The following is a 26,025-nucleotide window of genomic DNA, read 5'->3' as shown; positions in this document are numbered from 1 at the left end:
GCAGTGTAATGACACAGGAATGTAATGCAGCAGGTACAGCTCTGTAGCCATGTCTGTATGACCATGGGAGTGTGCAGTGTAATGACACAGGAATGTAATGCAGCAGGTACAGCTCTGTAGCCATGTCTGTATGACCATGGGAGTGTGCGGTGTAATGACGCAGGGATGTAACGCAGCAGATACAGCTTTGTAGCCATGTCTGTGTGATGAGAAATAATAAAATACATATGTTTGTACTGTACTTACTTTGTGTCCTTTGCTCTGGGTTGTGCAGGTGGCGCTGGTACTCTGGGCACAGCTGGAAGGAGAGGTATATACATTTTATAGAACATCTTTACTTGCTCGGGGTATGCATACTATCTCAGTTACAGTGTAGCATGGAACGTTATTTATGAGGGTAAAAGGGTAGCGTGACTAGGCAGCTTCATTACACCCCTGAATATTAATATGTATTGGGAGGGTTTGGGTGGTCACTACTCTGTAATTTATGGATAATTCCAAAGTAGAGCACCGAGTATACCCAAGTGGTCTGGCTGTGCAGTGCCCGACCAATGGGATTATTATTTAATATTTTATACACAGGAAAGACCAGTTACATAATGGAAGTAATTAAATATAAGTGTATATATATCACTGTATGCCCATTTGCCCTTTACAATAAGGAACACATTATATCTTGGAGCTTTACGAACATCACTACAGACCTAGCAAGTGTCTCCGTCTGCTATACCCCTCTGCACTTACATTCTAATACCCCATAGCAGTGTGCCCCAAATCTGCCCTCAGGGCACCCTAACAGGGCATGTTTTCCATGTGTATCTTTTAAAATGTGTTAGTAGTAAGATACCGGTCCTCCAGCAAGGGGAGATCTTGAAAACATGCACTGTCAGGATACCCTGAAGACGGAGTCTGTGAAATACTGCCATACTCTAGTGTTTAGTATAATGGCAGAAAACACATTGCTGATTGTGAAATGACTGCGGGGTTTATTAATTGTGTAATGACCAAATCTCGGTAAACTCCTGAAAAAGCAGACAAGTGTCCCGGAGCCCCCCGCTGCCACCTGGCGCCACCTACTTTCAGAGTACAGTGGGTGGTCCATGCGACTTGCTGATGACATTCATGCTGATTTACATAATCATGGCCCCACCCCTCACTTTACATTGCTGGTATTGGTGGCTTTGTATAATGGTGGGCAGGGCCACGATGATGCAATTGTGCCTTCATACCCCCATATTGCCCTATTGGCACATTACCTGTAATACTGCCCTGCCGGTGTTCTGTGCTGCCGGACTCATCAGCCAGGACAATATGAGAATCCTGTTGAAGAGACAGAGAAGCCTATGTAACACAATCATCAGATGCAAACTATTATATAGGGTGAGGCAAAAAACCTCTCAGATATTAAAGGTTAACAAAACCAGCATGGTAACTGCTATTCAGAATGTTAGTACATAACCACTTTTACATTATTTTCAATTGGTTGTGAATATAATATCGCGTATAGCACCCCAGGACGCCAGCAGCGGCAGTTATGAGTTGTCTCAACTGGTGTTATTAGCTGGCTGCTCCCTATGCGCTGTCCCACAGCTGGTGTTATTCACTGGCTGCTCCCTATGGGCTGTCCCACAGCTGGTGTTATTAGCTGGCTGCTCCCAATGGGCTGTCCCACAGCTGGTGTTATTTGCTGGCTGCTCCCTATGGGCTGTCCCACAGCTGGTGTTATTAGCCGGCTGCTCCCTATGGGCTGTCCCACAGCTGGTGTTATTTGCTGGCTGCTCCCTATGGGCTGTCCCACAGCTGGTGTTATTTGCTGGCTGCTCCCTATGGGCTCTTCCACAGCTGGTGTTATTCGCTGGCTGCTCCCTATGGGCTGTCCCACAGCTGGTGTTATTTGCTGGCTGCTCCCGATGGGCTGTCATACAGCTGGTGTTATTAGCTGGCTGCTCCCTATGGGATGTCCCACAGCTGGTGTTATTCGCTGGCTGCTCCCTATGGGCTGTCCCACAGCCGGTGTTATTTGCTGGCTGCTCACTATGGGCTGTCCCACAGTCAATGTTATTCGCTGGCTGCTCCCTATGGGCTGTCCCACAGCTGGTGTTATTCGCTAGCTGCTCCCTATGGGCTGTCCCACAGGCGGTGTTATTAGCTGGCTGCTCCCTATGGGCTGTCCCGCAGCTGGTGTTATTCACTAGCTGCTGCCAATGGGCTGTCCCACAGCTGGTGTTATTCACTGGCTGCTCCCTATGGGCTGTCCCACAGCTGGTGTTATTCGCTGGCTGCTCCCTATGGGCTGTCCCACAGGTAGTGTCATTCGCTGGCTGCTCCCTATGGGCTGTCCCACAGCTGGTGTTATTCGCTGGCTGCTCCCTATGGGCTGTCCCACAGCTGGTGTTATTCACTGGCTGCTCCCTATGGGCTGTCCCACAGCTGGTGTTATTCGCTGGCTGCTCCCTATGGGCTGTCCCACAGCTACAGTATAATTTATTCAGTGTTCCCCAAATCTGCCCCCATTCTGCAAGTCTTGACATTTCTGGTCAGAGAATTTCCTCCCCCTTCAGGTTACTTACCTGGGGTCTTGGCAAGGATTTAACCAGGGCATCCAGCTTGGCCTCAATTTCCTTCTGCAATAACATACATGGGACAGGTAAGAGTGGTTAGTACATGTTGTTACCATGTAAATGAGTATAATATATGATGGAGCTGTGTACTATACAGTATGAAATGAGAGGTACATATTTCTGTATTACCCCCTCATGCACCTACATCTTATGCTCCTGATTCATTTTACCTTTCCTGTTCTTCCCCTTCTCTATACCCCCAGCATTTCCTCTCTCATACCCAGTCTCCCACTCCTAGGACTGAGCGCTGCCTATCATCCACCATTAGTGTATTGCATTACCCGATTTCTCCTCTAGCTGGCGCTCTCCCACACCCCTCCGCGTCTTGCTTTCTGTATTTAACCAACAATCTGTAAACTCTCCTGTTGCAGCGCACATTACACATAACTGCACCAGTTTTCTCTCTCCTGTAAGTGTTAGGGTTACGCATGGAGAAGGGCAGCTATAAGCTGGAGCATACGTCGTCCATTTACCTGTGATACAGTAAGTGTAGCATACACATCACAGACCCCACTATGTGGCTGGAGAGAGAGCATGGCAGTGTAACAGACACGGTGTAGGCAGATTATGGTGCAGTGTGGACAGATCTGGGAGATGTTTCTGCAGATGGAGGTGTCACCATAATTGTTCCGGATTTTCTATTTGGGAATTCTAGATGCTCTGTGATCTTGGGTGTGGTCGGGTATACACTAAATCACCATCGGTTTGGCATATCTGTGCTTCTCTCAGTTTAGCACAATGTGGTAACTTGTTTTGCGCCACTTACTGATATGGGGAAGTTGGTCTATAGGAAAGGGTGGGTAATTTAACATGGAAGGTCCACATACCTCCCAACTTTTAACTTCTATGAAGAGGGACACACGCGCGGCGAAGCCGCTCGCGCTCCCAAAAAGGAGTGTGGCCTAAGGAAAGGGGTGTGGCTTCGCTGAGGACGCGCGATCACGAGCCACGCCCTGTTTTCATCACTGAGGGGGCATGTCCAGCGCTCTGTGAGCAGCTGGCATGCCCCCTCTCCCTCTGACTCCAGTGAATAGACGCTGTGCGCATGCGCACAGCGTCTATTCACCGCTGCTCTGCTAAGCAGGGCAGCGAGTGCAGGATCCTCCCAACTCCCCCCCCCACCGTGGGACACTGCGTGCCGTGGGTGGTACAGCGGGACAGTCCCGCGAAAATTGGGACAGTTGGGAGGTATGGGTCCAGGTATTCTCACAATGTCATTAGTGGCTACCGCCAGAGGGGACCAGCGATACAATATTATATATTCCTGCAATATGTAGCGATACATGATGCTTATTACCACAGCTGCATAGTAAACAGACCCCCTACATGTGCTGCATTCTCATGACTATAAAATTAGCCCACAAAATCGCTGGCTGCATTGTGTAGGTGACAGCTGTACTTTATTGGGTTTTCTTTGGTTAAACTATCTAACTCCCCTTCTCCTGTCCTAAATCATTCCCTGCTGCTGCTGTCCTAACTCCTTCCCTTCTGCTTCTTTCCTCCTGCCCTTACTCCTCCCCTCCTGCCCTAACCCCGCCCCCTCCTGCCCTAACCCCGCCCCCTCCTGCTCTAACTCAGGAAACTGCTGCAGGAACTGTTAATTCATTTTATTCTATTGTATCCCATGGAGGGAAGAATTTGTCTACTTACCACCTGCTTCTTGATGTCCATCATCGCTGTCTGGAGGATGAGCAAATCTTCCCTTCTAGCTGTATTCTTGTCTAGATCACTTATCTGCTCATTAATCCACTGCAGGTCCTCCTGGGATCAGATAATAATAAGAGATCTTTACTGACAAGCTTGAACTCAGCAGGAAGATGGTCTCATGTATAGCTAAAATACTACCTGTGCTTGCCCAGCTGTAGTGGTGGTTATTAGGCTGTTCAATGTACTGTATTGTGGTCACTGGGATGTTCGTGTAATGTATGGCAGTAACTGAGAAGTTCTTGATATTGTATGGAGGTCACTACAATGCTCTCTGTATTCTGTTGCAGACACTGGGATGCTGTCTGTATTGCATTGTGGTCACTAGTATGCTGTTTACTAAGATGGTCACTATCATAGCATCGGTACTGTATGGCAATCACCAGGATACTATTTGCACTATATGGCAGTCACTGGCACACTGTAGTGATGGTGGTCACTGTGACACTTTGTGTATTGTTTAGCAGTCACTGGTATGATGTCTTTACTATATGACAGTCACTAGGATACTAACAGTATTCTGTGGCAGTCACATGACTATGATCTATATATTGTATTGTGGCTAGGGCTATCTGTTTATTAGCCGTGCCTACATTTGTGTTGGGTCTGCCTACATTTTATTTGCTCCCATCTACATGAGGCCACTGCCAGACATTTCCACAGAACCATTTTAAGTTCCCATTCCGCCCATGGAGATACGTGATACGGGAGACTGACAAAGATTATGGAGGAAATGTATCTGACCTTGTAAAGAGTGGAGAAGAGGACATGCGGATACAGTACAGTAGCAACTAATTCCCTTCTAACTAGCATTTATCAAATCTATTCTGTAAAATGATAGCAATAAGCTAATTGCTTGGGCAACTTCTCCACTTTTATAGAAGGCTTGATACATCTGCCCCTATATCTTTTTACTATTATGTCCATTTTCGGACATCCTTTGCCCATTATAGGATAATGACACCTAGTTGATGTACATATGTGTGGAGTTGGGATAAGGGGCATGGGGTGTAAAAGTAGGCTTACCGTACCCCCTCTTTAAACCGAGACACTCATGAATCACACAGGTTCTGTAGCTGATTAAAGCCAGGTGACATGAGGGCTTGAAGCCAGCCAGCCACAGAACCTGTGTCAGTCATGAGTGTCCCGGTTTAAAGGGATTGCATGGTAGGCCTAACACACCAGCGCCTTCTAACAATAAATGCTCATATGATGGATGATTATATCATTATTACAACACTGTATTTCTTACCCTGCACACTCTGTTCATCTCGGCCTTCAGATGTTTCTTCATCTTCTTCACAGAAGTGCTTCCTTTACGGCCTGACGTCTGCCCCTGGGTGTTTGGAATAGGGGGCAGTCTAGTAGGCCTTTCCATTATTGGGACCTTTTGGTGGGCAGCTGTCCCCTGGTCCTTCCTCTTCTCCAGTTTTACCACCTGCGCTGGTGGTTGTAAGACCCTCCGGTCTTCTGTATGATGCTCTACTTTTACATGGCCGATGTTAAGATGGTTTATTATGCCATGTATAAGGCTATGAAGAGCTCCAACGTTCACTGACTGAGCGTCTGGGCCACTGATGGCTAAATTGGCCAAATCAGAAAGGCTAACCATTGCCGTCATCATACACCTCTATGAGGTGCAGAGACTTCGCTAGCAATAATGTGATATCTACTTGCTCTAATCGTTGTAGTAAGAGAAAACTCTACACTCAACTCACTACAAGCAGCTCAAACTCACACTGACCCACACGCAGCCAGTGGTCCCCTATACCAACTGACTGTCTGTGACATCACAACCGTCTGTAGGGTGACATCACAATCGGCTGTAGTGTGACAGCGTCGTGTTCTGGGCAGCAACCTGGTGCAAGTTACTAGAATCATTTCCTATACTGACATGAAATTGTCCCTCATTTCCTGAGGAAAGAATAGATCATTGTGTTCCTTTATAAAATCATTACACATTTATGTTATCACACAGAAACCGGGAACGTTAATAGTCACATTTGTACCTGATTTGGTGGCTGTCTTCTCCATCCTTGTTTTCTTATTGACCATTACAGTGAAAATGTAATCATGTACTTGTGCTAACTAGTATTATACAGCTCATGAAGAGAGGAGGAAGATTCACACACCAAGAGAGAATGGGGCTAATCCAGACCTGATCGCTGCTGTGCGTTTTTGCACAGCAACCGATCAGGTCTGAACTGTGCATGCGCCATCACCGCAGTCGCCGGCACATGCCAGACAGTCGATGGCCATCTCAGCTCTGCGATCGCCTCAGCCTGATTGACAGGCAGAGGCGGTCACTGGGCGGGAGGGCGGCGTTTGGCCACCGTTTTAGGGGCGCGATGCAGGCAACGCAGGCATGCCTGGACCATACGGGGGCAGGCCATGGCGGCTGCGTGACATCACACGCAGCCGCTGCAACCTGGACAGCGACTAGTAGCTCCCTGCCAGCACGCTGGAGCTGCGCTGGTAGGGAGCTACTTGTCAAGTACAAAAGCATCGCCGCTGTGCGATGCTTTTGTACTTGTGCGGCGGGGTAGGGCGTGACATGCGGAGCGGACTGGCCGTATGCTGGGAGTCCCCCCGCTGATCTGAGTAACTGATCGTAGCCGTGCAAAATTAATATTATTATTACTAGGGAGATAGGTCCTTAACTAGACTACATGCATATATGACCAATTAAATTAGGTGATGCCCTTATATATGTATATATATATATATATATATATATATATATATATATATATACACACACACTAGACAAGTGGTTCTCAAACTCGGTCCTCAGGACCCCACACAGTGCATGTTTTGCAGGTAACCCAGCAGGTGCACAGGTGTATTCATTACTTACTGACACATTTTAAAAGCTCCACAGGTGGAGCTAATTATTTCACTTGTGATTCTGAGGCAGATTTATTAAGCTCGGTGAAGTGATAAATTGGAAGGTGATAAAAGACCAGCCAATCAGCTACTAACTGTAATTTTTCAAACCCAGCCTGTAACGTGGCAGTTAGGATCTGATTGGCTGATCCTTTATCACCTTCCACTTTATCACTTCACCGAGCTTAATAAATCTGCCCCTCTGTGAGGAGACCTGCAAAACATGCACTGTGTGGGGTCCTGAGGACCGAGTTTGAGAACCTGTGCACTAGACCAATAGAGGAAAGAAATTGGATTGGGGGTGGGTGCACTCTATCCCTTAAATCAATATGGAAATTTTACTTTTATTAATCTCTTTTCTTAAAAACAAGTACCAGAATTATACTGTAAATTTATAACAGCCTATAAGACTATATTTGTTTATTAATTACGATCGCGTTCAGTGACATCATCCCCGCAATCCCCAAACATGCGGCTCAATTGCCCATTAGCTAACAAATTTGCTGCTGCGATCAAGTTTGAATTAGGCCCCATGTGCATTGCCGGTGGGGCAGATGTAACATCAGACCCTCCAACATGACCCGTCCCACTAGGTACAAAATGCTCTGTTCCTGGACTTCCCTCTTAATTTATGATTTCCATCACCTGTGTTGAACTAGTTAAATGATAAGAAAGCTGTTTCTTCACAGGTGATTGCAATAGTAAATTAAGAGGGAAGTCCAGAAACAGAGCATTTTGTACCTAGTGGGGTGGGTCATGTTGGAGGGTATGTAACATGTGCAGAGAGAGTTAGAATTGGGTGAGTTATATTGTTTCTGTGCAGGGTATATGCTGGCTGCTTTATTTTTGACACTGCTATTTAGATTTCAGTTTGAACACATCCCACCCAAATTTAACTCTCTCTGCACATGTTACATCTGCCCCACCTGCACTGCACATAGTTTTGCCCATTAGAGAAAATTTTTGCTGCTGCAATCAGGTCTGAAATAGGCCCACAATCCATTGTTACCAAACTGTACGAAGGTTTATTGTAGGTATAACATGTCACACTGTTGTCCCTATATAAGGAGTGATGCCTGTGTAGAGGATACAGCCATAGACATTATATACAATATGTGATATTACAGCTGCTCCCAGCAACGTTTAGCTTAGAAACTACAGCACCATAAAACATAATTTTTATAGGTCAATATATCATTAAATAAGCAGTCTAGAAAATACATAGATAAGGAAGATATTACATAACGGTGCGGCTGATATTTATTCACTGACTTATTAGTAGAGCTACAGTATATACTTTGATCTTAGGCTTTAAATGTTGCATTAGTAACATAATAATAGAAAATAGCAATTCTGCATTGTGGGGCTGAATCACAGCTGGACGGAATCCTGTGTTCCGGGCGGATCTTGTGTGAGTGTGTTAGTGACGGGTTCAGGGTGTGTAGCCAGCATATGCAATTATGGGTGATCTCTTGCGACTGAATGGGAGTAACTAGGTGGAAACGAGGTGTTCGCACCTATGCCAGTGCGAGGGAGGACTTGTCATTGGCATGTCGGCGGAACTGCCATCTTTTTAGAGTTCTGCATACGCAGAGTTCCGACTGATTTCAGATGGATTTCCTGCATCAGGTATTGGGCTGGTACAGGTGACTGATAATGGTGACAGCTGTTTCTACAAACGTGCGTATGGGGGCGCTGCGGTCACACAGATCTGCATATGGCAAATCTCCAGATTTAGTTCCGTGCCCGAAGCTGATTTGGGTGAAACTTGATTCAGCCCCTGTATAACTACATCCACCACGGACTGAATTGCAAGTTGCTGCAAAGGAGACGCTGCAGAGCACAGTGCAGGATTGTGTGATCTATGTACAGTCATGCATAACGAGGCAGGGGATTAGCATATTTGGTCATAGAGGAGGCAAGCTGGCTGGTAGGCTGATATACACAGAAACCATCGGTATAATACATCTGCAGCGCCGGTTTCTGATGGTTTTTCTCCCAGGTGGCACAAATTCTTCTAACGCTGGCATCAGGAGCGATCAAGGCTTTTCCAGCTCAGTGGCAAGTGCTCGCATGGTGCCCACATCCTCATAGGTGGCTTGCAGGCCGCGAGAAATGTCCTCATACATTGAACAGTCCTCCAGGTTTAGACCCTGTGAGACAGTTATAACAAACACATTATACATTGCTGCAGTGATTCATTCTCCAAGATATAAGGCCTGTTCTACCTATAGCCACAGGGCTGCTGAGATCTCCACTGGCCCAGGTGCAGGGAGAGCATGGCTACAGGAGGGGGCACGTCCATGTCCCCTCATCTAGTATGTACGCATGGTGGATGCCATCACAGAGCACATCTGTGAGCATGGTTACTCCTCCTTCTTACAGGCCCTATAGAATTCCTTGCCACAGTATTCCATACCAACCCCCCCCCCACACACACACACACTCACACACACACACACACACTCACACACACACACACACACACACACACACACACACCTCTCTGAGCTCCTGCCTTATGGGATAAAAAAAACAGGTGTATATTCTTCTTTGTGTCCTGTGCAGTGATAATAAATCTTTACCCCCACTCAACCCAAACATGTCCACAGGCTAAAGATTGGCTAAGGAGTGACTATGCAATTAGTTAACTATGAGGTACAAATATTTGCTCTAATACCCACATATAATGTAATTGTCGGTTCCGGTATGAATGGTCGACAATGTTAAGGTCGACACTCATTAGGTCGGCCACTATTGGTCAACATTGATATGGTCGACATGGACTAATGGTCGACACATGAAAATGGTCGACACGTGAGAGTTTTTTTTACTTTTTTGGTGTCGTGTTCTGCATAAAGTGGCGGGGAACCCCAATTAGAGATCATCCATATTTGCCTGCACTGCTATGGAACCGGGTGACGGGGAGTGAAGAAACTTCACTCCCCCTGTCACTGCCCCCCCGCCAGCGGGTCGCCCGTCGGCCGTATCCGCCGTCGGGCAGCTCGGCGGCGGATCTATCAGTGTGTAGGGCCCATTACAGGCACAGTGAGAGCTGGAGGGGTACCCCACCCCCTGTTCCCTCAGAGCTCTCACTGGCTGCCCGACTCTTGGTCACACAGCCTGCAGGCAGCGCTGTATGAATGCATGGAGGTCTGTTCCCACATGCAGCTTTACCCTTTACTTGGGTTCCTCCAAATACACCTGCACCCCTGCCCCTGCTCGCTACCATCCCTGGAGTCAGTGGGCAGACAGAAATGAAAGATAAACATAGGGGAACAGAGATGAGACAGAGAATGACAGAAGGTTGGGCAGAGATTAAAGAGACAGGAAGGAGGACAGAGTGTTCCCTCCAGTCAGCGCCAGTAGCCAGCACTCGCCCACCCATGGTTTTACCTCCCCCAAACATGCCTGCCCCACTGCCCACGGGTACCACCCCCAGAGGGCAATCAGGAGACAAAGATGAAAGAGAGAGATGTTTGGAGGGACAGACAAGGGTATGGAAAGATGGATAAATAAACACTGCAACACTGGGCTCTTTAACAGCTAAATAATAGCAATCAAATCAGTCGTTATATTCTTTCATGATCGAGTGCAGTACCTCCTCTCAGCCTGCAGGTGTCAGCCTTAGTTTTTGTTAGTGACAAATACTTTTTATGGGCAGCAAAAACATAACTAGTCATATTCCAGATGGTGCCTGCCCAGCAAGTTCTTACCTCATATATATTCTCTCCTTCTGCGTCCTTCAGGGACAGTGAATTGATATTTTCCAATCGTTTCTAAGGACGGAATAGGCAAGATAATGAGTAAATAAGGCAACATATACTGGTATAGTGTTCACCTCTAATCATTCTTGCCAAATTTTTGGAGCAACGGGCAGGTGCAGGGGAGCAATTACATGATTCTCGTCATCCCACAGCTGGGTAGAGGGGTCAGGCTGGGATAATGCGATAGGTGTAATACAGCAGCATTCACCTATATACAGTAACTGTCCAGTATGACTGCATGAAATTCAGGAGTCTACCAGACATTTCAGGAGAGTAGACAAGTATACCTTAAGTGTATCAGGCTAGCAGAAATATTGAGGGACTAATCCCAAATTTACACCAGCACGTGTTTTTGTTTTTTTGTGGGTCCCACTTCCCTCAGGAAACCATCACTTGTAGCAGCTGTCCTAGGGTTGGTGATGATATGGTGTGGGGACCCCCACACTGCAGGTCTCTCTCTATTGTTCCTCTAATCCTTGCTGGGCAATCCTTGTGCTCATTAGTAAAAAGTCTGGGGGCCAGTTATTCATTGTCCCATCACTCATTCCCCCCCCCCCCCCCCCCCCCCGCCGCTACCAGCCTAGGGCTGGTTATCAGTTGGGGGGAACCCTTCATATTTTTTTTAAATGTAGCATTTATTGACATTTGATAAGATTTATCTGCCTCTGCAGATCCTTGGAATCTGTGCAGTACTTGTAAACCAGGGCTGATTTATGTCAGTTTTTCGGTGGGTTTGCGGCAGGATAGAGGCTTAGGAACCGATGGGCATTAACGGCAGTTTCAAAATGAAATTCAAAACCGATGCTTAGTAAATGCTGTATTTTGATTCTCATAACCACAATCGATGCCCATCGGCTTTCAATTGAAAGCAAAACCGGTAGTATGGTAAATGTACCCCTTCGAATCTGATTGGCGACTATGGCATCACGTAACCTTTGTCCTTTACACTGATTCTCATTAATGTTCCCCTTTGTGTTACGTGGCTTTAATCAGTTCCTGAAACTTTTTGCTTAGTACATATCTTTCCTGTAAATCAGAGTGTGCTGTACATTTAATGTTATCTTAAACAAATGTAGTCATACTCAATGTGGTATGTCACACAGTCTTTATTTCAGTAGTCATGTATATGTTACAAGTATAGGTCACTCAGGGAGAAGCAAAGACCAGGCTGCGGATAGATGTGGCGACAGCCGGGATTTATTATATTAGCACAATGGACGTTAGTAAGACTTGTGAGAAAGGCATGCTGGGAAAAGCGTCATTGTTGCTATTAGATTCTTGAGCTGGTCTAGGTTTCCAGAAGTGCCCCTTGGACTGCCAACAACTCTACAGCGGTCAAGGATGTGTAATCATTATTCCTGGCTTTGCCTGATGGAAAATAAGCTTCCCAAATATGATGGCGCCCTTGAGCGCGTTGATGTCGCTATAAAACAGGAAACATTTTAAATGGCTTTCTTATCCTCACAAAAATAATGAACAGGTTAAGCACACCTTTTTATCCTATAATAAAAAGAAGGCTTACAATACTGTATTTAATTAAATAACTGCAGATTATAAATGCACGACAGATAACATCCAAGGTCACAGCGCACTTTTATTCTAGGACAAAGCGTCAAACATCCTGACAGTCTGCAGTTAGCGTGCATGAGATTTAGCGGCGTACCTAAGGGGCCCTACACACTCGGCGATGCGCCGCCGAGGTGCCCGACGGCCGATACGGCCGACGAGCAACCCGGCGGCGGGGGGGGGCAGTGACGGGGGGAGTGAAGTTTCTTCACTCCCCCCGTCACCCGGCTGCATTGAAGTGCAGGCAAATATGGACGAGATCGTCCATATTGGCCTGCATGCACAGCCGACGGGAGATCAGCGATGAACGAGCGCGGGGCCGCGCATCGTTCATCGCTGGAGCCTCCACACTGAAAGATATGAACAAGTTCTCGTTCATTTATGAACGAGATCGTTCATATCTTTCAGAATATCGGCCAGTGTGTAGGGCCTATAACACTGTATCAGAGCTGGTTACACCATTATTAGTATTTGAAACAAGTTGGATCTATGAACGTTTATCATGTAGACGTGTGTTGTGTGGCAGAGACAGGTTTTGATGATGCTCCCACTGTACTTTGATTGTAACAATCTGCTTTATTTGTCATTGGGATGGGCATCGGTGGGTTATCCATCAGTAGTACCATTTATGGATAACCTCGATGGTGTGAAACTGTCTGAAAGGGAACCATCGATGATTTCACAGCTACTTTAGTATTGAGTTACGGGCCAATCAGGGCCTTGGGGTGTGGCTTCATATGTGTCAGGGGCGGAGCTACGCTCCATGTCCCCATCACTCTGGTAGTGATACTCCTAGTTGCCTCCACTTAGATCTTCATGTAAGCTGCCTCTTTTTCCTTTACCATCACTAGTGAGTTTGCATTGTTTTCTCACCATCGATTGATTTTCTTCTTTCATTCATGTCTTTGTTCTGATTGGGCGTATAAATAACAAATATCCCTTTATGGCATGTGCAGCTAACATGGCCTCAGCTTCTGCTAAGATGCAGCCTAACCTAGTGACTGACATAATCCCTCTGGTGATTGGGTAGAAGTCCTGCAGTAAGAGCTGCCATTCGCCAATACATTTCAACACACATTAAGCTTCCGCCCTTTTCCTCCATGCAAAGTTGCCATGAGCTGACCCATAAACAATCTCTGGCTCCATTCAATGTGAGGAGTGGGAGGGAGATGGGAGATTAGCCGGGTCCTGGCATGTGAGGGAGGAGAGTTACCTTGCGGAGAACGATTTGAAGCTGGCTTTATGCACTTGTCTATGTCTTGGAAGAGTGGGGAGAGATAAAGCTCTATGGCCAGGCTGTAGCAGAACAATGTACATGCTCCCATGTTTCAATGATCTGAGCAGTTTTGGCAATGAGTGCAAGTGTCCTCAAATACATGATACATCTAGGAGTCATTTGTGCTTACAGAAGTAATTGACAAGTTCCTTAGCATGTAACACCGCAACTGGAAAGCCCTTCCTTTATGTCCCTTTTACATGGTCTGCGTAAACACTAGAGCAGGCATGTCAAACTCAAAATCCCAACTCGGCCGAATTATCAAGGTCTAAGTCTTGTGTGTTCCGCAAGAAACTGGAAGAGTTTATATATATCACACACACGCGTCGGGTATCCCTTATCCAAAATGCTTGGAATTTCCGAATATTTTTATGCCCCCACTATAGTGCCAGTTACACATAATGCCCCAGTATAGTGCCAGTTACTCATAATGCCTCCCAGTATAGTGCAAGTTACACATAATGTCTCCTAGTATAGTGCCAGTTACTCATAATGCCTCCCAGTATAGTGCAAGTTACACATAATGTCTCCTAGTATAGTGCCAGTTACTCATAATGCCTCCCAGTATAGTGCAAGTTACACATAATGTCTCCCAGTATAGTGCCAGTTACTCATAATGTCTCCCAGTATACTGCCAGTTACACATAATGTCCCCAATACAGTGCCAGTTACACATAATGTCTCCCAGTATTGTGCCAGTTGCACATAATGCCTCCCAGTATAGTGCCAGTTACACATAATGTCCCCTAGTATAGTGCCAGTTACACATAATGCCTCCCAGTATAGTGCCAGTTACACATAATGTCTCCCAGTATAGTGCCAGTTACTCATAATGTCTCCCAGTATAGTGCCAGTTACACATATCTCCCAGTATAGTGCCAGTTACACATAATGTCCCCTAGTATAGTGCCAGTTACACATAATGCCTCCCAGTATAGTGCCAGTTACCCATAATGTCTCCCAGTATAGTGCCAGTTACTCATAATGCCTCCCAGTATAGTGCCAGTTACACATAATGTCTCCCAGTATAGTGCCAGTTACACATAATGTCCCCAATACAGTGCCAGTTACACATAATGTCTCCCAGTATAGTGCCAGTTACACATAATGTCTCCCAGTACAGTGCCAGTTACACATAATGTCTCCCAGTATAGTGCCAGTTACACATAATGTCTCCCAGTATTGTGCCAGTTACACATAATGTCCCTCAGTATAGTGCCTAATACACATAATGCCCCGATTACACCCCCATCCCCCTGTGCAGCATGGATGCTCCTTCATGGCTATGCTGCTTCAGGGGTCAGTGCTCCGGCTTTAAGGGCTCTGGCGGTCAGGGCTCCCTGCTGGCTGCTTCACATCACCGCATGGATGCTGGTGGGCGGTGCAGGCAGCGGGGCAACGTTACCATAAGTGGACGGAGGCAGAACGCCGGGAACCCAGTTCTGCCCTGTTACCACCTGCCATTGGGCCGCAAAGGGACCCCTGCCCGCGTGCCGCAAAATAATGCGGAAGGGCCGCAAGTTTGCCACCACTGCAGTAGAGTATCTTAGTGCATAGATCCCTTTTTGGTGTAGAGAGAGATATTGTACTTATAGTCCTGTAATCCAGGTATGAGAAGCAGCAGTTGTGATGTTACATGTGCCTGCATGCTGTGCTGGTGGGGAAGGGTCACTGATAGACAACATCAATGTTTTGCTGCCAGTGTTCTAGTGGTATCAGTGTTTTATGACCAATGGTAAATACATTGGTGACATTGATGTCCTTCAATGTGCCAACTTTACTCCATGCTTTCACTGACCCAGTGCTGTATCCCTCCACCGCTCTGCTGACTGACAGCTGGTGTCACTCTGCTCACAGTCATAATATGGTCAAATAACGCCTTAAGGGGACGTTGCAGTTAATACAGCAAATATATTAACAAAATAATTTCTTCTTGGTGATCTGTTGCACTAAAAAGTCTGACTGTCTACATACCTCCCAACTGTCCCGATTTTCGCGGGACAGTCCCGTATTTTGGGGACTGTCCCGCTGTCCCACCCGCGGGCCGCAGTGTCCCGCGGTGGGGGGGGGAGGGCAGTTGGGAGGCTCTGTCACTCGCTGCCCTGCTTAGCAGAGCAGCGGTGAATAGACACTGTGCGCATGCGCACAGCGTCTATTCAGTGCAGACAGAGGGAGAGGGGGCATGCCAGCGGCTCACAGAGCGCTGGGCATGCCCCCTCAGTGACAAAAATGGGGGTCCACCCGCGAAGCCACGCCCTCTTTTCTTAGGCCACGACCCCTTTTCGGGAGCGCGCGCGGCTTTGCCACGCATGTGTCCCTCTTTCAAAACATCAAAAGTTGGGAGGTATGTGTCTATTAGAGTAGCCCGCTGGGCCAGGATCTATAACCCCGCCCACAGGAAACAGTTTTTTTTTTTTTTTTTTTAAGGATAAACTCCACCCAAGCTCTATCCCGATTGGCTAATTGGAAAGCCATGTCATTTTATTTGTTTCCTGAGGAGTTAACATTTGTTTGCTTCCCTGTGTAATGCTGATTAGCCCATGTGCTCTGTTTGGCTTGTCTGACTTCAGCTCCACCCTGCAGCCTGCTAGCAATGAGAGCTGTGTGGTAAGTGGTAAGTCATTTACTCTGCCACACTATAAAACCACAAGCTTTCAGCACCTGTTCAACAGGAGCCTGGCATCGATCAAACTGGCTAATTGGTGGTTTATCCCTTTCCTCTTCCAACTTTCCAATACTGTATATTGACACCTGGAAGTGGGCTTAGCTGAAACACTGTAGGCCAGACACACGTTCCACATGGCAACGTGAAGAAATGTAACACAGCGCTAGATGGTGGGTGGACACAGACCAGCACTCGCAGGATTTAAATCATCCTTCTTGCACTACCAATACCAGCTAATCTGGGTTACACAATACGTGACCATCCACATACCAGGGACTAGAGGAGACCACTCTGCCAAGGACATTTTGGCTAAACGGATCCCCCCGTCCCCCTCTTGTCAGGAACTGGTAACAATTCCCCATATTATTGCTGGATTATACTCACGTGTATAATAACTCAGCTTTTCATCTTCAATTATCTTTATATTCTTCATAATGTGACTATTGTACTACATGGTCCGACAGCCGTGAATAAGAACTGTTCCAGCTCCACTACACTGGTCTGTGCTTTACTTGTGATCATAGGTGTGTGCACGGGGGGTGCCTGGTACACACAGGCACCCCCTAATGTCCGGAACCCCCCACACGTCACGCCTACTAGTACAGTATAACCACACACAGTGGTGCCTGCAAGATGCCGCCGAGCCCGGCCAGCTATCCTGTCACTGTTCTTCCCCCACACCCCCTCCCGCTGCGCCCACTGCCCAGCATGGAACCCACAGCATGAAACCCCTGACAACGTGCATAAAACCCTTGGCGACAAGCATGAGACCCCTGACAGGAAGGTAATTTAAAAGAAAGTAGAAGCCTTACTGTGTGGCATCATTTGTAAGGGGCATTATTGTGTATGGGGCATACAATGGTGTTAGGGCCATAACTGTGTGTAGCATAATACTGTATGTAATTGGTGTTACAGTGTGTGGTATAACGCATAATGGGTGTTACATTATGTAGCATAACGTGTAATAGACATTACGGTGTGTGGCATAATGTGTAATGGGCATTACGGTGTATGGTATAATGTGTAATGGGCATTACGGTGTATGGTATAATGTGTAATGGGCATTACGGTGTTTGGCATTGTACAATGGGCATTACGGTGTGTGGCATTGTGATTGGATTGCACCCATAGATCTAATTTTTTTTTTTCTTTTTTTGTTACTTACTGGATTTGGCCAGGCCAGCCAGAGGGAAAAACATAGGCGGAGCTAGACACGCCCAATAGGTGGTGCTAGACACACCATGTAGGCGGTGCTAGACACGCCCCTCCAATCGTGCACCCCCTAATTAAATGTGCTGCGCACGCCTATGCCTGTGATTAGGACCCTGATGTTGCTATGAATGCTGCTAAGTTTGTTTTTGCATTTTACCTAATTGTTTGACAATTGTTATATGTTAATTAAATTACCAAATGTCATTTTAGTACTTCCTGCCATTTAAATGTTTATTTGCATCATTGAGTGTTTTATATTTCTATGCATTGTGTGGAGTTTGTATATTCTCCCCGTGCTTGCGTGGGTTTCATCCGGGTACTCCGTTTTCGTTCCACATTCCAAAAATATACTAGTAGGTTCATTGGCTCCCAACAAAAATTAACCCTAGTGTGTAATTGTGTGTCTTGCATGAGCAGACTAGATGGGACAAGTGGTTCTTATCTGCCATCAAATTATGTGTTTCTATGGTAATGTTTATATATTAGATTTATTTATTAGTGCACCCACCATCTAGCGCTGTTACATTTCTTCACATGTTCCGGTCTCTAGGAGGCCACACCGGGAAGTTGCGTCACCGCTCCCACGGCTGCTTGGTGATTGCACCTGATCTAGGGGAGTGTCTATGTGGCAGCCTCTACCATCTACCACTGCTCTCAGTCTGGGGTGTATGTGTACAGTGTGTAGGGGAGAAGGTTCCTCGGTTCTGTCTCTCTGGGCCCATAGAGAAAAGTTGCAGATTACAGTCTATTCCTCAATATCTGGCTGAAACACAGGGCACTCAGCACATGCATAAATTTTGGTAACTGGTAAATCAGTTTGCGGTGACGCTTCAGTGGGGAATAGGGCTGATCAGTCTAATAACATTTACATACCCTGTACAGTAGGAAGGTCCCAGGTATGACAGCACAAAGCAGCAGTATGACTCCCTCAGCCGTGATGACTCTGTTCTTTGTTGCCTCCGCAATATTAAAGAAGATGAAAAAAGGAGGTTCTGAAATGTAGAAGATATTGGTTCAAGACCCTGCGTAGGTCCAGTTCCATTGAAGGTCCCTGCGTATAATAAGTTCTAGCAAAGCTTCTTAATAGCCACTGAAAAAGCTGTTTTAGTTATACGTAACTAAAGTGTACCTTATTACCTCCTTTAATTGGTGGTTCATTTTTAATTGGACAATTTTAAACACATCATACTAAGAGGCTAATTTATTAAAGCAATTTTGCCGGAAACCCCCCAAAACTGACATTTGTAGGGTATATGGGTTGGGTTCGGGTGACTGGCGTTTGGAATCCCACTATCCCGAGATCCTGACTTCATTTTCCAGCAGGACTTGGCACCTGCCCACACTGCCAAAAGTACCAAAACCTGGTTCAATGACCGTGGGATTACTGTGCTGGATTGGCCAGCAAACTCGCCTGACCTGAACCTCATAGAGAATCTATGGGGCATTGCCAACAGAAAGATTAGACATGAGACGGAACAATGCAGAAGAGCTGAAGGCCACTATTGAAGCATCCGGGTCTTCCATCACACCTCAGCAGTGCCACAGGCTGATAGAATCCATGCCACGCCGCATTGAGGCAGTAATTCACGCAAAAGGGACCCAGACCAAGTACTGAGTACATATGCATGATTCTACTTTTCAGAGGGCCGACATTTCTGTATTTAAAACCCTTTTTTTATCGATTTTATGTAGTAATCTAATTTTCTGAGATTTTGGATTTGGGGTTTTCTTAAGCTGTAACTAAGCCACAATCATCAAAATTATAACAAATAAAGGCTTGAAATATCTCACTTTGCATGTAATGAGTCTATATAAGATATTGGTTTCACCTTTTAAGTTGAATTCCTGAAATAAATGAACTTTTGCACGATATTCTAATTTTCTGAGTTTTACCTGTACATACGCGTCATATGTCCATATAACTGCGCATGTGCATTTTTCTCTTCTGTGTTGTATTTACGTCACACTTCACATGACCACTATAATGTGATTTTGCGGTGCTGGACCTGATTAAACTCTATCTTGTATATGCTGCCATCTCATTGAGAGAGCGCCACCTAACCTTTAGGATTATGACTGCATATTACTGAGTATTTGCTGGTTGATGTTATAGGGCTTATTAGAGTTATGTCAGGTTGTGAAGTGTAAAATATGGAAATTGGTTCTGCACTGCTCAGAGAACTGTCCGCAGGCAGATGCGTGTATGTAGATGTGCTCATTCTGACACTTGCGTGCACATGTACGTAACTGGCAGAAGGGATGGGGTAAGGAAAGGGTTCGTCTATTGTAGTCCAAGTGTAGTATGGACACAGCCAGGTGACATGAACAGGGATAGATCTGTACAGACATCCTCATACGGTATGTCTGTCAGAGCCATATCAATTACTGGTGTCATGGAATTACCGCAAATATGCGCTGATTAGGGAAGCCAATCCCAGATATCGGGATTGAAAAATGACCCAGTGGCGTGTAACGGCGCAGCATGACCTCTCACGATGCGCTGGGGGGCCGGAAGAAGGAAGCTGGGCAACGTCTGAGCGTCCTGTGGATGCTCAACGCTGAACCCTCAATCCCTGAGATTGGAGGTTCCAATCCCGGGATTGAATCCCGGACGTTTTTGGCCCTAAATCCCAGGATCCCGCCGATCCCGGGATTGGCCACCATAGCGCTGACGATAGCGATACCAACACTTGCTAACCGCTTCTGATTTGCTGATTTCTAACTGCTTCTGATTGGCTGATTGCAGATTAATCTCTGAAGCTGATGGTTCTTTCTTCATTGTGTGTGCAGAGAGTTATACCTACTGTGTATACCGGCATTTTTTTTCACTATTTTTGTTTGCTAGTAATTAAATGTGTAATATAACAGGAGCCAGAGTATATGATGCATGGTCGACGTGAGCCTGTGCTACTGGTGCAGACCTTCACCTTGCTGCCTCTGTACACTATCCAACTCCTATACATTTAGATATAAAGTAGACATATATTTGTGATCAGAACCAAAGTATATGAGTTTGAAATGAAAATGAACCTGGGATAAATATATGTATAGTTGGTAAGAATGCACAGACCAGAGCGTCAATGTGTTCCTTCTGTTTGCAGTATGCTGCGCAGTTCGTAGTTGCTAAAATGTAACGTCTATAGTAACAGATCAGCCTAAATCCTCCAAATTCTTGTCTGTTTGGGAGTCTTAAAGCATACCTCCCAACTTTGTTGCTTTGTGGATCGGGACACCGAAAAAGGGACGTGGCCTATGAAAATGGGGCGTGGCTTCACGGGAGGACCCGCGATCGCGAGCCACGCCCCCATTTCGTCACTGAGGGGGCATGCCCAGCGCTCTGTGAGCCGCTGGCATGCTCCCTCTGACTCCACTGAATAGACGCTGTGCGCATGCGCACAGCGTCTATTCACCGCTGCTCTGCTAAGCAGAGCAGCGATTGACAGAGCCTCCCAACTGACTCCCCCAACGCGGGACACTGTAGCCCGCGGGTGGGACAGCGGGACAGTCCCCAAAAAACGGGACTGTCCCGCGAAAATCGGGACAGTTGGGAGGTATGCTTAAAGTGCATACATACGGTGAGATATTGACTAAGGGCCTAATTCAGTTCTGATCGCAGCAGCCAATATGTTAGGTAATGGGCAAAACCTTGGGGGTCATTCCAAGTTGATCGCTCACTAGCTACTTTTTGCAGCCATGCAAATGCATAGTCGTCGCCCACTGGGGCGTGTATATTTACTGTGCAAGTGTGCGATCGCATGTGCAGCCGAGCAGTACAAAAACAGTTTGTGCCGTTTCTAAGTAGCTCTGGACTTACTCAGCCGCTGCGATCACTTCAGCCTGTCCGGTCCCGGAATTGAAGTCAGAAACCCGCCCTGCAAACGCTTGGACACGTCTGCTTTTTTCCAACCACTCCCAGAAAACGGTCAGTTGGCGCCCACAAATGCCCTCTTCCTGTCAATCACCTTGCAATCGGCTGTGCGAATGGATTCTTTGTTAAGTCCATCGCACAGCAACGATCCACTTTGTAACCGTACGACGCGCCTGTGCATTGCGGTGTATACACATGCGCAGTAATGACCTGATCGCTGCGCTGCGAAAAATTTCAGCGTGCGATCAGGTCGAAATGACACCACATGTGCACTACAGGGGGGGGGGGGCAGATATAACATGTGCAGAGAGAGTTAGATTTGGGTGGGATGTGTTCAAACTGAAATCTAAATTACAGTGTAAAAATAAAGCAGCCAGTATTTACCCTGCACAGAAACAAAATAACCCACCCAAATCTAACTCTCTCTGCACATGTTATATCTGCCCCCTCCCCCCCTGCAGTTCACATGGTTTTGCCCATTAGCTAACAAATTTGCTGCTGCGAATAGATCTGAATTAGGCCCTAAGTGTTAGACTTTGCAATTTCCCTTTAACACCCTGGAGCCCAGAACCACTGATAGTGACTATCTTTGCTTTCGATTTTGACTGTGTGCAATTTTGACTATACTATGGGGGTGATTCCGAGTTGTTCGCTCGCTAGCTGCTTTTAGCAGCATTACACACGCTAAGCCGCCGCCCTCTGGGAGTGAATCTTAGCATATCAGAATTGTGAACGAAAGATTAGCAGAATTGCGAATAGAAATTTCTTAGCAGTTTCTGAGTAGCTCCAGACCTACTCACAAACAGCGATCAGTTCAGTCAGTTTCGTTCCTGGTTTGACGTCAAACACGCCCTGCGTTCGCCCAGTCACTCCCCCGTTTCTCCAGACACTCCCGCGTTTTTCCCTGAAACGCCTGCGTTTTTCCGCACACTCCCAGAAAACGGCCAGTTTCCGCTCAGAAACACCCACTTCCTGTCAATCACACTACGATCAGCAGAACGATGAAAAAACTTTCTTACGCCGTGAGTAAAATACCAAACTTTTGTGCTAATTTATTTGGCGCAGGCGCACTGCGAACATTGCGCATGCGCAGTTTGCGACTGCTCGTTATTTTTGAGCAAACAACTCGGAATGACCCCCTATGTACTAGATTGTACACAATACAGGGGGTAATTCAGGGTTGATCGCAGCAGCCAATTTGTTAGCTAATGGGCAAAACCATGTGCACTGCAGGGGAGGCAGATGTAACATGTGCAGAGAGAGTTAGATTTGTGTGGGTTATTTTGTTTCTGTGCAGAGTAAATACTGGCTGCTTTATTTTTACACTGCAATTTAGATTGCAGTTTGAACACACCCCACCCAAATCTAACTCTCTCTGCACATGTTACATCTGCCCCCTCTGCAGTGCACATGGTTTTGCCCAACTGCTAACACATTTGCTGCTGCGATCAACTCTGAATTAGACCCATAGTCAAAATTGCTATTGTCTATTTTTTAATGTCTATTTCTTTCTTGCAATACTAACCCCACGGGAGCGCGTATATAGTCAAAATCGTAAGGTTACATTGCACCGTGTATATGCACCTAAAGATGCTCCCTGCCTATTACAAACTTAGGGGGATTATCTAGGTTTGTTAGCAATTGGGCAAAGCCATGTTTCACTGCAGGTAGGGGAAGATGTAACGTGCAGAGAGATTTAGATTTGGGCGAGTTAAATACTAGCTGCTTAATTTCTACTCTGCAGTTTAGATTACAGTTTGAATACACCCCACCCAAATGTAAATCTTTCTGCACAAGTTACATCTGCCCCACCTGCAATGCAACATGGTTTTGCCCAATTGCTAACTTTTTGGGTTTACAAACAAACCTAAGGGCCTTAGATGTTACCTTATGTGATTTCCTCTACATAAAACATTCCCTCCCTGTATTATTTTTGGTGCATTTAACTGATATATTATTTGGTGCAAATAATTACATTATTTGTAAATATTATTTACTACAGTGCTAATTACTTTTACCCATTGTTTGCCTAGGCTTTGTAAAACAATGCTACTCACCTTTTACTCTCAGGTAGGTTCCACAGGAGTTATAGGTTTTACCCTTCACTGTCACTTTGCATTTATACAGTCCTCTGTCACTTTTTTGTATATTGCTGAGTTTCAGCTCTTTCATTTGAGCGTAGTCTGGTAAATCTTGCTGTTCTGTCTCTATGTATGTTTTATTGTTGGTTCTCAGCACTCTCTGGATCAAGAGCCATTCAATCGTCGCTTTCTCATTAGTCTTGTTCTGAAATTTGCATTGAATAGTGGCGTCCATTCCAGTGAATACGGATATAGAGGTGGGCACCCACAGCATTTCCACATCCGAAGGTACAGTCACTGAGGGAAAACGTTGTAGTCAGATGTGTGATTTTGTGCCCCTAATACGTTACAGATGCAGAATATGAACTACAAATGGTTTATGGCTCAAGTGCCAATACCTACCTGTTACTGTTACCACTACCTTGCGTCCAATGGAAATTTGGAGCATTTATATAGGAAACAGAATGGTTTCTATGGTTAAAATAGCAATCTTGTAAGCAACATATTTAAAATACAATGTCTGCACGTTGCGGAGCCAGCCATGTTGTAGCCAGAAACAATATATATGAGAATGCAGTACAATAGTTTCCTTATTATGTGATGTCACAAAACTGTTCAACACCGGTCAGTCAGAATGACAACTTATGCAGTATACATAGCACACATAAAACAAAAAGAATACGCACATATATGGTTCATGATGGGAGGCAGTGACATAGCCGGGGGTGCAGGGGGAGCGATCGCTGGATAAGCGCCTCTCAGGGGTAAGTTGTTAGGCATAGCTGGCAAGGTATTAGAAACCTAAATCGCCAGGTTCTAATAAACTTTATACAGTATATACTGTAAATTAGAGATGAGCGGGTTCGGTTTCTCTGAATCCGAACCCGCCAGAACTTCATGTTTTTTTTCACGGGTCCGAGCGACTCGGATCTTCCCGCCTTGCTCGGTTAACCCGAGCGCGCCCGAACGTCATCATGACGCTGTCGGATTCTCGCGAGGCTCGGATTCTATCGCGAGACTCGGATTCTATATAAGGAGCCGCGCGTCGCCGCCATTTTCACACGTGCATTGAGATTGATAGGGAGAGGACGTGGCTGGCGTCCTCTCCGTTTAGAATAGATTAGAGAGACACTTGATTTACTAATTTTGGGGAGCATTAGGAGTACTCAGTACAGTGCAGAGTTTTGCTGATAGTGACCAGTGACCACCAGTTTTATTTATAATCCGTTCTCTGCCTGAAAAAAGCGATACACAGCACACAGTGACTCAGTCACATACCATATCTGTGTGCACTGCTCAGGCTCAGGCCAGTGTGCTGCATCATCTATTATCTATATATAATATTATATATATCTGTCTGACTGCTCAGCTCACACAGCTTATAATTGTGGGGGAGACTGGGGAGCACTACTGCAGTGCCAGTTATAGGTTATAGCAGGAGCCAGGAGTACATAATATATTATATAGTGAGTGACCACCAGACACACAGTGCAGTTTATTTAATATATCCGTTCTCTGCCTGAAAAAAGCGATACACACAGTGACTCAGTCAGTCACATACCATATCTGTGTGCACTGCTCAGGCTCAGGCCAGTGTGCTGCATCATCTATATATATTATATATCTGTCTGACTGCTCAGCTCACACAGCTTATAATTGTGGGGGAGACTGGGGAGCACTACTGCAGTGCCAGTTATAGGTTATAGCAGGAGCCAGGAGTACATAATATTATATTAAAATTAAACAGTGCACACTTTTGCTGCAGGAGTGCCACTGCCAGTGTGACTAGTGACCAGTGACCTGACCACCAGTATATATAATATTAGTAGTATACTATCTCTTTATCAACCAGTCTATATTAGCAGCAGACACAGTACAGTGCAGTAGTTCACGGCTGTGGCTACCTCTGTGTCGGCACTCGGCAGCCCGTCCATAATTGTATATACCACCTAACCGTGGTTTTTTTTTCTTTCTTTATACATACATACTAGTTACGAGTATACTATCTCTTTATCAACCAGTCTATATATTAGCAGCAGACACAGTACAGTGCGGTAGTTCACGGCTGTGGCTACCTCTGTGTCGGCACTCGGTAGCCCGTCCATAATTGTATATACCACCTAACCGTGTTTTTTTTTTCTTTCTTTATACATACATACTAGTTACGAGTATACTATCTCTTTATCAACCAGTCTATATATTAGCAGCAGACACAGTACAGTGCGGTAGTTCACGGCTGTGGCTACCTCTGTGTCGGCACTCGGCAGCCCGTCCATAATTGTATATACCACCTAACCGTGGTTTTTTTTTCTTTCTTTATACATACATACTAGTTACGAGTATACTATCTCTTTATCAACCAGTCTATATATTAGCAGC

The 26,025-nt window shown here is 45.9% G+C and overlaps 1 protein-coding gene and 1 long non-coding RNA gene across 8 annotated transcripts in view; both read right to left on the bottom strand.

Moving 5' to 3' along the window:
- Positions 1 to 246: 246 nt before the first annotated feature.
- On the bottom strand, positions 247 to 2,625 carry LOC134967002 (uncharacterized). The gene is made up of 3 exons (XR_010188762.1): positions 2,571 to 2,625; positions 1,257 to 1,320; positions 247 to 298 (listed from the first exon to the last, which is right to left on the bottom strand). It is a non-coding gene; the product is annotated as an uncharacterized LOC134967002 (long non-coding RNA).
- Positions 2,626 to 8,211: 5,586 nt separating this feature from the next.
- Positions 8,212 to 26,025, bottom strand: part of CD79A (CD79a molecule) — a 140,269-nt gene continuing 122,455 nt past the window's right edge. For 6 of the 7 annotated variants that reach the window (XM_063942388.1, XM_063942386.1, XM_063942385.1 and 3 more), the window contains 4 exons: positions 23,623 to 23,943; positions 18,571 to 18,689; positions 10,928 to 10,990; positions 8,212 to 9,364 (listed from right to left, as the gene is read on the bottom strand). In XM_063942388.1, coding sequence (XP_063798458.1) covers positions 9,251 to 9,364; positions 10,928 to 10,990; positions 18,571 to 18,689; positions 23,623 to 23,920 — 594 coding nt within the window. In that variant the 5' untranslated portion in view covers positions 23,921 to 23,943 and the 3' untranslated portion in view covers positions 8,212 to 9,250. Of the gene's footprint in view, positions 9,365 to 10,927; positions 10,991 to 12,072; positions 12,402 to 18,570; positions 18,690 to 23,622; positions 23,944 to 26,025 lie in introns of those variants that run through there. The other variant, XM_063942384.1, reaches the window with a different exon arrangement.

The sequence above is a fragment of the Pseudophryne corroboree genome, chromosome 10, assembly GCF_028390025.1.
Source record: "Pseudophryne corroboree isolate aPseCor3 chromosome 10, aPseCor3.hap2, whole genome shotgun sequence".
NCBI lineage: Eukaryota > Metazoa > Chordata > Amphibia > Anura > Myobatrachidae > Pseudophryne > Pseudophryne corroboree.
The sequence above is the reverse complement of the archived record's forward strand: the minus strand, read 5'-3'. Positions and strand labels throughout refer to the sequence as shown.